The sequence below is a fragment of the Vigna angularis genome, chromosome 8, assembly GCF_016808095.1.
Source record: "Vigna angularis cultivar LongXiaoDou No.4 chromosome 8, ASM1680809v1, whole genome shotgun sequence".
NCBI lineage: Eukaryota > Viridiplantae > Streptophyta > Magnoliopsida > Fabales > Fabaceae > Vigna > Vigna angularis.
The window spans coordinates 22,848,262-22,860,628 of NC_068977.1; the positions used below are offsets into that span (position 1 = coordinate 22,848,262).

The 12,367-nt window shown below is 35.5% G+C and overlaps 1 protein-coding gene across 1 annotated transcript; it reads left to right on the forward strand.

Moving 5' to 3' along the window:
* The first annotated feature begins 2,627 nt into the window (after positions 1-2,627).
* LOC128193453 (extensin-1-like) lies at positions 2,628-5,679 on the forward strand. The gene is made up of 3 exons (XM_052866731.1): positions 2,628-3,658; positions 3,743-4,076; positions 5,401-5,679. The coding sequence occupies exons 1-2, from the start codon at positions 2,659-2,661 to the stop codon at positions 4,063-4,065; spliced, it is 1,323 nt and encodes a 440-aa protein (XP_052722691.1). The 5' UTR covers positions 2,628-2,658; the 3' UTR covers positions 4,066-4,076; positions 5,401-5,679.
* The last annotated feature ends 6,688 nt before the right edge of the window (positions 5,680-12,367 follow it).

A 12,367-nucleotide genomic window follows, 5' to 3' on the forward strand; every position in this document is an offset into this window, starting at 1 on the left:
GGTTGAATTACCGACGGATATATCCTTCGGTGATTACCGGCAGATATCCTTCGGTAATTACCTGTGGATAAATCCTTCGCTAATTATTGGGGGATATGTCCTTCGATAATTACCGACAAATAAATCCTTTGATAATTATCGACAAACTGTCCTTCGATAATTTCCGACGATCAATATTTGTCGGTAATGGTTACGACACCTGTACTACCATAGAATAACGATCACTACTAATACCGACAAAATTCGCCAATTACCGACGGAATATGTCTGTTGGTAATACTCAGTCTTGTAGTAGTAAGATGAAGCTAATGTAAAACAAGTCATCTAATACAAATTAGTTTTTAAGATGATCGAGTATTACTCTCGACCAAAAGGTTCAATCATCGGTCCATCATGGAGAGAAGGGTCAACTTCATAAGTAGTTGAATCAAGAGCATCTGATGGATTGACAATATCAAGAGACTATATGTGATTTCTATTGCTAATACACTTGTGAGGTGCCACGTATACTACCACTACAATCCTCTCGATTCTTCCTCTATTTCCATCTCGTCAGGTTCATTCTCTCTTCACGTTTTTTTTATTTCTTAAGGCTTGTTATGTTCTTCCTAATGCACACATTTTGTGTTGTCATTTGTGTCTAGGTTTTGTACTCAAGTGTCATTGTTGTAGCACCTTTCTTCCAAAACACATTTTTACTAAGAAATTGTTTGAAAAAGTTAGGTTTGTACCTATCTTGAAGCATAACCTTATATCTCTTGGTGAGCTTGAAAGAAAGGCTTTTGTATTTGATGGTGACAAAAGAATATTGAAGGCGATAAAAGGTCTATAATATTAATTAGAGATGACAATGGATAGGACAGGTGTAGGTTTGATCATCCCCTTCCAAGTAAAGATTTATCCACCATACACATTCCCATCTTCATCTAATAGGTATGAAGGTTTTGTCTCATTTGCATCCAATTGAAGAACGAGTACTCCTACTTGTGTGTGTATTTGCCTATTTATTGTTTCAAATATTAATTAAATATTTCTTTTTTACAAAAAAATAGTCATAATAAAAAAAACATGATATTATCAAATATTCAATGTCGAAATGATATACATATTATTTTTCTGATGTAAAATATTATAAAACAAATTATAATTACATAAATATAAAATAAGAATTAGATAAAGGAAAAAATAATTATACAAAAGAGTGAAAATGATCAAATGTATAATTTAGAAACATGTTAAGAAAATAAAAAAGTTAATATAAATGTCTTAAATTATCTAATAAACTAAATGTGTTTTAGTTACTTAAATCAGAATGATTAAAAGTAAGGATGGGTACGAGGATTGAGACGAGAGATATGTACACACCATCTCATCTTTATACCCAATTTAAAATATCAACTCGTACTCATATTCTTACTTATTAAATATAAAGATTTTTAATAAAAATCGAGATAAGTTTTGACAATTCTCACAGAGAGGAGTTCATTTGTTGTCTAATTAAGTGTGTAGAAAAATAATCTAAAATAATTTAACTAAGTTTTAAATAATATTAGTAATTTGTGTTAAATAATAATTAAGGAATATACATATATTAAATTTAGAAATACTTATTTAATTTGACTAAATATTCATAAAAGTCATTAACGTTAGTTATTTTCTTTAAAGCTTTAAAGAAAATAAGGTTAATGTCAACGTTACTATTAATTTACTACCTATTAACTGGCTACCTTTTACATTGGTCCAAGCAAGAACTGTTATAACCAATCTACCTCACCTTTTACACATATTTTACCGTCGTACATCAACAGGGATAAAATCTATTTACGCTTATTTTCAATCAAAATTATCAACTTCTCTTAATAACTCATGAAGTTTTTTTATACACTTGTTACAAAAACGATAAATTTGACTAGAAAACATTGAGAGAATATACACGCATAAGTTATTTGTAATTTTATGTTTTTTCTTCTCATTTTCTCTTTTTCTCCATTCATAAAGTGCATGTGTAAGTAATTCTATAATTCATTTAGCTAGAGTTGCTAATTGATACTTTGAACTTTATTTTGTTAATTAAGAGTTGTAAATAGTATATATGAGGTTAATATAACATTTTACATTATGTTACAGTATAATATAGAAAAAACTTATACTAAATATATTTAACTAAGCATGAAATTTTGTTTCAAACCTTTATAAAGAAAAAATATCATCGCGATCGTACTTTTTAGTTTAGAGTAAGTTATATAAATATTGTGTGTTTTCTTGTAATCTCTCTTTTCTTTTTCGTATGTTAATTTTAATTATGTTAAAAACAAATACACTAACATGTCTTATAAGTTACAGTATTTCTGTTTAATTTGTTTGATTATAAAATTCACTGTATTTTAAGATAGATTTATGGAAAGAATAAGAAACCAGTTAAGTGCAACGTGAAAACATTAAAGGGTTTGTCAGTGTAATATATATTATTCAATTTATTAAATTAAGAGTTTTCAAATGGTATTTTGTACGTTCTTTAATTGCGAAAGCGTAACTCGTACATACTAGCGATATAGTTTGCAAGATGATTGATTAAGCAACTATATAAGGGAGACAGAAGCTTTGGTGGTAGCACAATCAAAAAAACCCTTTCGGAATAGGAATAAGTTTTTGGAGAAAATGAGGTCACTATTCACCTTTGTGACTTTCACTCTTCTCTTGGTGACATGCTCTCTCACCTTGTCAGTTGCAACTTCGAATGACAAGAATCACGATCACGATCATGATCACGACGATGATCACGATCATGATGACGATGATGATCACGATCACGATCACGATCATGACGATGATGATGATCATCATCACCATCACCGTCGTCCTCCTCCACCTCCACGTAGGCGACCACCTCCGCCACCTCCCAAGAATCCACCCAAGTCACCACCCCCTCCACCATACATTAAGTCACCCCCGCCTCCACCACCACACATTAAGTCACCCCCACCTCCACCACCACACATTAAGTCACCCCCGCCTCCACCACCATACATTAAGTCATCCCCGCCTCCACCACCATACTATAACTCACCCCCTCCCCCGCCACCATACTATAACTCACCCCCTCCCCCGCCACCCTACTATAACTCACCCCCACCCCCGCCACCCTACTATAACTCACCCCCACCCCCGCCACCCTACTATAACTCACCCCCACCCCCGCCACCATACTACAACTCACCCCCACCCCCGCCACCATACTCTAAGTCACCCCCACCCCCACCACCCTATTATAACTCACCCCCGCCCCCGCCACCCTACTATAACTCACCCCCGCCCCCGCCACCCTACTATAACTCACCCCCACCCCCGCCACCCTACTATAACTCACCCCCACCCCCACCACCATACTATAACTCACCTCCACCCCCGCCACCCTACTATAACTCACCTCCACCTCCCCCACCATACAATAAGTCACCCCCACCCCCACCACCCTACTATAACTCACCCCCACCCCCGCCACCCTACTATAACTCACCCCCACCCCCACCACCATACTATAACTCACCTCCACCCCCGCCACCTTACTATAACTCACCTCCACCTCCCCCACCATACAATAAGTCACCCCCACCCCTACCACCCTACTATAACTCACCCCCACCCCCGCTACCCTACTATAACTCACCCCCACCCCCGCCACCCTACAACAAGTCACCCCCACCCCCGCCGCCCTACAACAAGTCACCTCCACCCCCTCCACCCTACTATAACTCACCCCCACCCCCGCCACCCTACAACAAGTCACCCCCACCCCCGCCACCCTACAACAAGTCACCCCCACCCCCGCCACCATACAACAAGTCACCCCCACCCCCGCCACCCTACTATAACTCACCTCCACCCCCGCCACCATACTATAACTCACCCCCACCCCCACCCCCATACAATAAGTCACCTCCACCCCCACCCCCACCCCCACCGCACTATCCGTACCCTTCTCCACCACCCCCGTTTTACCCTCAAAAGTCACCTCCACCTCCATACTATTATAATCCACCTCCCCATCATCATCACCACCCTTAGATTGTTATTTGGTACGATTTTCATAAAACCCCATAATTGTTTTTCGTTTGAAGATTTATTCATGGAAAATTTTCAAAAGTAGAGTTGTTTATCTCGTCGTTTAAAAAAATGTGGTAGTTGGCTTAAAATTTTGAAAAATAGGATAAGTTGTCATGAGTCATATTGACTTTAGAATTGAATTCGTATTGAGTCTTAACAACTTATTCATAAAATTCTGAAAAAGGTGCAGTTGTCACGATTCATGATGACTTCTATATAAATATGTTAAATGAAAGTCGTCAAGAGTGGTGACAATTTTCGATTTATAGGTTGTTGTCCACAGTGGTGACGACATTTACAGTGATGTCGTCCACAATCGTGGATAATGTGCCATGCTGAAGGGTTTAAACTCAAAAAGAAAATTTCCATTCATTATTCCAAAACATAATACAATAATAAAAGCAACAAAACCAATTACGCAAATCGAGAACAAACCAACTTTAACTTTTATATGTTTTATGTATTATAACTCTAGAACCTGGCCCAACCTGTAGACCTTAGCCAAATTGCATCATACTTTGGTTAACTTGTATCAAACCTTGGTTGAGTTGTATCAGACATTGGTCGGGCTATAATGTTCAAATTGTTTTAATGAAACCGACCTGCTAGGCTAGGCTGGCTTGACTAACCGTAGGGCTGTCGAGCTTGGTGGATCGAATTGGTTCACATACTTGTGTAGCTAGGAAGCTCTAAGTTGTATTATACATATGACTATAAGCTAAACAATTAGAGGAAAAAGTGATAGGATGTGTCATTGATGGATGATTTTATATGTCTTAGAGGTGCAAACATAAAGCATTGAAAAATCATAAAGAACTTGTTGTGAAGGACCATGGGTAAAGATAAAATATCATACCTTGATGATGAATTTAGGGTGGAAGTTCTACACTTGAAAATGTGATGAGATTCAAAATTGTAGGTTGTGCACCTACATATAACCTAGCTGTGATTAAGAATGACAATGGTTTCTAATTAATGAAATTGAATGTCTAACAATTTTTGTTCAACATCTTTAAAAAAAGTTATCATAGCTCATGACAACTTCACTTTTTCAAAATTTTATGAAGAAGTCGTTAGAACTCATAACGACTACATTTAAAAGATCGGAGTAACGACTACTTACTATTTCTATCAATTTTAAGTTAACTATCTTTTTTTTTTTGTAATTTAAGGGATAAACTAACCTTTTTTTCTTAATTTTCCTGCATTCATATATGTAACGTGAAAACTTTATCGTTTTGTTAATTACATGTCTTTACAAACTAATAGTATAAACGCATGTGCTGTGCTTTTCAGGAAATAAAGAACGTGTCCAAATAAAGGAGTCTGAAGGACTTGAAGAAGCACCATCTACTGAACAATGGAACACGTTTTGTTAATCTATCATTGATTTGGTTTCGCTTTCTTTATATATTTATATATTTTCATATTTCAAGTTTTAAGGGACAGTTCAAATCTGATCCCCATGTCTACGCTTCTCCTGCATCCATTGCGGTTTTCTAACTGCTGCCAGTGCACTATGTTGTATTATGCCAACTTATATTATATATAATAAATAATACCCTAAATTTATCACTTTGACTTCGCATTATTTATATTTTCTGTATATTTCGTATGAGAAATTCTAATGGATGCGAAATAGACTTCGTTAAAATTATGTACAAAAGGATTTATAGAGCTTGACATGCAAGAAAAGCCAAGGTAGAAGAAAAATGATCTACACGTAATAAGTTAAAACTGTATTTATATATTATTCATTGCTTAATTACACACCATCCACAAGTGTAAAAAGTACAAAAAGATTTAGAATATCCCTTTTAGGTTATAGCATATCATATTTGTACGGTTTTGGTAGGCAGAATACGAAAATTAAGCCAAGCCTTGTTAATAATGGTTTAAATGCCTTTAAATGAAGGTTGGTAGGTAACTTTGTGAAACAATAATTCGTGGTTTTCCTTCACCATATGTAAATATGAGGATGAATTTTTTAAATTATAACTTAGCCTACTTGATTTATTTCATAAGATAATTGACGAAACCTTTTTTTCATCAATTTTTGTACGAGAATCAAACTCTTGATATTAATTTTGATACTAATTATTAAATTGAAACCACTGGATCAAAAGTTAACTAATAGTCAAAGTATAACTCCTTGTCAGAGTGTAACAACCTAAGGTCACGATTGAAGTATGACTACATCCACATGATCTATCTTATGACTAAAACATATATGAGATGATTAAAAATACAAAGCATAATATTTTGGTTTTTATGAATTTTGAATTATAATAAGGATTATTTACATTTAATAATGAATATGTGCATCGTTGTAGACGGGATCGTGGTGTGCAAAAAAAAAAACAAAAAAGAAGTTATCACCAATATCTATTGCGAAAAAAACATTATATAATTATTTTAAATATTGATATGCAAAACTAGTTTTTTTAACTCGAGGAGTTGATTACGTATATGCAATGTCCATTATCCAGATAAATTACTCATAATTAATTAAACCTATTATTTATATCTTTAAAATATTAATCAAACTCTAAAAATAATTAAATTAAAACATTAATTTATTCAAAGCTAATCCATATATTATTATTTTAAAAATTACGTTAGTTATTATTATTATCATCATCATTATTTAAAATATGATATATATATATATATAATAAAAAATAGTATATCTTTTTGTAACAATTACATTGATGAAATTTGTTTTTATTATTTTATTAAATATCAGTATTTTCAAAAGTTTCATCATTTATCCTAAGCAAATAATAATTAAAGAAAAAAAATTACTTATATAGTCTGAATATGCATCCTTAAGACTTACGATTATATATTATTATTTAAATTTGAAGAATATAAGAAAAAAAAACAAATTATTATACCATACAAATTTTAAAACAAATCAAGGCCAATAACTATTTCTTATGATTGTTATTATTAATATTATTCAAAAAAAACTTGAGGATATCAAATTATCACACTTTGTGTAAAGAAATAAAATTATGAAGGTTAAAAAGAATTAATTATAATATGTTCTTTTAAATTTAAATTTTATTCTACTTTTATTTATTATGTTGACTTTTTAAGAAAGAACTACATTATTTTATATATAGTATATATACTAACTCGTAGATACAAGCAATGAATCAATATTTTATCCACTTCACTTAGTTTATTGTACTAGATTTAGTTAGAAAATTGTCTTTGAATGTCCACTATTTTTCAGTTTTTCTAATTGTGATTAATTTGATCAAAAATTCTTATTTTAATTAGTTTGAATTATCTGAGACTAATTATTTTTATTATTAATTGCAGGAAAATTTTTGGAATACTATTTTGGGACATCAAGACAGCTACCACGTCATTGTCCACTTGCCACATCAACATTTTAGATTTAATTAGATTGTATATTCGTTTTTTTGGGGCTTTTGGGTCGGATTTGGAACATTGGGCCCAATTTTAGTCATTTTTGGTGAGGCCCAATTGTGGGGGCTGATTCATTTACTTAGGTTTGAGTGCCAAAATGGGGGCAGATCCTAGATACCATGCTCAATCTCGTTTTTACGTTTTGGATTCTAAGCAGAGGTTCCATGGAGGTCAATTTTCATTTTCTCTTCTCTTTTGTATGAACTCGTTTTTGGATTAATGAAATTTGTTTATGCACTTGTTATTCTTCATTCTCGCTTTCCTCTGTTTGGTTGCTGTTGCATTTTCACTTTGGGTTCTTCTTTCAATTTCGTTTTTCTTATTTGAGTTGTGTTTTTTCTAGCACTGTTTGCGTTTTCCAGCACTATTTGCATTTTCCAGCACTATTTGAAGTCTCATTGCATATTTTGTTCTTGTTTTGCTGCTAGGGTTGCTTTTTCAATTTGCTATTTGCAATCGTTTCTGCTATGATGATTAGAATTCATTTTTATAGTGTTGAACTTGTTTTAATGATAGCTTAAATCCATTTGGGTTGGTGATTAGTGAGACTACAAAGTTTTCATGAGGTTTTTGGGGCTTAATTGTGATTCTGTTTTGTGTATCCTGCATATATGCAATCTATTCTGTGCAATTGGTCATTGCTTAATGGTCTAATTTGAGCATGATAATCTTCGTTTAGTTGATTACTGTGTGTGCAGAATTGATGAATTTGTGTGAGTGTGTTTGCTTAATTCATATTTTATGAAGACCGTTTTAGACTTCACTTAGTTGTCTAGTTCGTGTTGGATTAAGGTCATAGGATTGCCTATTTGATGTAAATCTGTGATTGGAAACAAGTGCAACCAAGCTAATCGTTTTTTAATTCGTGTTTTAGTTTGTGAATTTGAAGTCATTAACTGTTGTTTAACCCTCGGCAAGTGTAACCGAATCGTATCAAGTAATAAAACTGGTAAGACCAAGTATCATTCTCCCAAGGGACTCACGGCCTAGACAGTTATGTGATTTGTTGATTATTTAAGACTTGTAAAACCACTTCTTATAAGTTTAAATGCAAGTACTGAAAATTAAATATGAATGCATGTATTGATCAATGGAAAAGAAGAAGCAAAACACGTGATTTGAAATATATGAATGAATATGTTGTTGGGGTTTATCAATTTCATCCTATCCACTCTCATGTATTCAAGAATTCATCTTTCTTCATTAATGTTAATGTCACTTTCTAATTTACCTTAAACCCGATGTCTCGGCGAAGAAAGCCTAATCATAATCACTAGTTTACAATGTCTTGTCTCCCTAGCAATTAATCATGCATTATAAAACACAGAAGGTTAAAGGCAACCAACCATCATACTCCTATGTCTATGTTTATACTACTATTGGGAGAAATTCCCTAGATCTAGATTTCCCCGTATGTGTCCATATCGACAAAATCAATAATCATGACATCGAATGAGTTAAACAATGCATGCTTAGAGCAAAGAGGAAAAACTCTAACAATTAATGAAAGAAAGCATATATCTTAAAGATCTTAAAGAATAAATTAAATACATGAGAGTTTTAAAGGATTACGTTGATTCCCCAACAACAATAAAGGTTTAGTTCACCATATTCATGGTTAAACTAGAAAGTTAAGAAAAGAGCTTTAGCATCCAAAATCCTCCTCCAAGGGGTGAAAGAGTGTGTTTATGCTTCGTTCCAGCCAAAGATGTCTAACCTAAGTCGACTAAAACCTTATATAGTATTCTAAAAATTACAGAAAAGTAAGCCCAAGCCCATAAAAATGGCGCTCAGCAGTATTTACCGCTGAGCGGTAAGTGCATGTCTTCTATTTTTTCCCCTCAGTTGCTGTTTTGCCCCTCAACGGTGATTTCGGCTCCTGAAAACTGGCGCTCAGCGGCAATTTCCGCTCAACGCAACTTTTTCTGCACTCTGGTTGACTTTTCTACATTCTGGTTGATTGATTGACTTTTCTGGTTGACTGGTTGACTTTTCTGGTTGAATAGTTGACTTTTCTGGTTTCTGGTTGACTTTTGTGCATTCCAACCATTCGGTACTTTAGCTCTTCTTTCAAATCATTCCAATAACCTACAAAATCAAAGGAATCTAGCACAAAACCATTAAATTCACCTTCAACTCTCTTATTCACAAAACTAAAGCAAAAACATGAGTTAAAGCGAGTTTCTAAGTCAAAAAGGGTTGATTGATTATCAAAATTAAGTATAAAAATAACGGTTTTCAACCGTTATCAACTATCCACATAACTCCCCCCACTACATGTTTAACCTATTTCTTGAACCACATTTGGTCCTTGAGAGACGACCTAGGAGTCATTCTCCTAGCTTATACTGCATTTAATTTCTCATTAATTTGATTCGGGTACGACCACGATCAACAAGTTCAAAATTAATGTTATTGCGACTATGCCAAATGTATAGGTAGATGATTTCAATAATATGTATTCATATATTAGTATTTAATCAGGGATGACAAAAGGAACTAATGAACTAACATGATTGGTTTAAGTCCGGTTCGACTTTCGTTCGTCAAAAGCTGGGTCGGGCTAACTTGTAATTTAAAAATAGGATGACATTTCCAGCCTGACTTTTTTGGAACTCATCTTCGCCACCTCTACTATCAGATTAAAGATTTCGGGTGTAGGGTTCAATAATTCCACAAAACACGTCTCGACAATTTTACTCCTTTATTACGTGACTATTTGTTTCGGTTTAGCCCAAGTTCTTCATTGTTCGCTCCAAACCAGATGGGAGTACCTATCAAAGGCACTCCGATGCTTAAGTGAGTAATTAGTCCAGACAGGAGTCAGAGTAATATTCTTAAATTCACAATAAATGTGATCACCTACCTCTTAGCTTTGACTTCTATTTATAGTTTTTAAGATGGGCCTAAGATTAATGAAATTCTAATTATGGCTCGATCTCAATCCATTATAGTTATTTATACTTACTATTAATCTCAACTCTTGGCACCTTGGGAAGTACTTTGCTACTGAGACCAACTGCTTGGCCTTTACACATGTATAACCGGACAACGTCCTCTTCATTGTGTATGAATTTAGGGGTTGAAATGAGGTCGTCCAACCATACAATACATCAACCCCCCCAAGCCCTAGGCAACAATAGCTGACATTGGGATTTGCTATAAATAACTTAAGTTTGGTGCTATATATCGCAAATGGGTTGAGGGTTCGTCCGACGAACTTTGAACGAGTGATTTTTGACGGGAAAACACGTGTCGCATTATTGTGTTTTGCGCTTCTCAGGAATGGTAAGGTCGTGTGGTCTGAGCCGTTGATCGTGGCTGAGACCAACGGTAGCGATGCACTGACGATTTTTCTAGGTTTTTTTTCTATAAATAGGAGGGGGGTTCCCTATCATTTTCACATATCCTTTCTTTTCGCTCTGAATATTGTTCGATCTTTTTTATTTTTTCTCCAGGTAATAATAAAATGAGCATTGTTCAGCTTAGTTTGTTTGAGGAGTCATCGTGTGGAGGTGACTGACCTTCATCTCCAAGCTCCGTGTCTTCTTCTTACTTCGAGACAACCGAGCGGGGAAGTAGTTCAGACGCTAAGTTCCCCACTTTTGATGGTGAGAAGGTTATTTCTAGGACAACCACCGGTCTCCACGTGGGAGGAGTGGATGTGGATAATGAGGGAGAAATTCTCGTGGACATAGTGGTAATCCATGATTATGACTGGGGGTCTCACGAGGTGGGGTCATATACATTGTGCTTCCAGAAGAAGATTTGGAATGGTGGGCCAACCGGTTATGCGTTGTATGAGATGGGGAGGATGCAACTTTCATGGTGATGTGCTCAGCCTTGGAGATAACCCCCACGACCCCCCTTTTGCTTCACTACTATCATGTTCGTCCGGTCGCTAAGCGAAGAATGGTGTCCCTTAGTTCTGTTGAAAAGAAGTGGTTGTTCAAACCTTATTCTAACTCTTTTAAAGGTTTTAAGACTAAGTATTTCAAGGTCATAATAAAGGAATCCGGTCGGTCGGAGTTCGTGGATGAGACTAACTTCCCTTTGTTCAACTTTTATTGGATGAGGGATCCCCGCAAGATGTCGTTAAGATTATAAACAACCTACTCTGTCGCCTCACCACCCGTGACCTCATTGAATGCCTTAGACAAGAGGAATTCAACAAACTAGTGTTTCGTATGGTATTTTCCTTTTATTATTTTACTTTGTGGTTCGGTCTTAACTTGGATAAATTTATGTCTTCCTTTCAAACATCATGTCCGTCCCGACCCTCGGGAAGAACAACTTTTTTGTTTCGATGAAGAAGATGAGTAACTCGCCATCAAAGGTTCAAGACTCTCGAGCGGCATCCTCCAACCAAGCGGCTCAACCGACACGAGTAGAAGTGCCCAAGTCTACCCCTTTGGTAAACTTGGAGTAGCCTTCGGCAATGGTCGCCACTATTGTTATCTCTCCTCCAGAGAAGAAGAAGCAACCTCATAAAGAATGCGAGCGATCCTCCTCTAAGAGAAGTAGGCGTGAAGGTAAAACCCCTCAGTCGTTGTTAGGCGGTATATTCAGGACAATGATTCACATTGGTCATTGAGTAGATGTATGAGAAGGACATCAATAAAGCTGCTTTGGAGCTCTTGTCACGAGCAGCCATGTTGAATTGGTACGTGCGTGAATTTGCTGATAAGAGGGGTGCTGAGGATGTACAAGCGGAATTGAACAAGGAGAGGAAGGTTTTCGCTGAACTTCGTGACCTCTTGGAGGCACTGACCTCCACCTATGAGGAGTGTGAGAAGCAACAGGCTGACCTTCAAATGAAGCT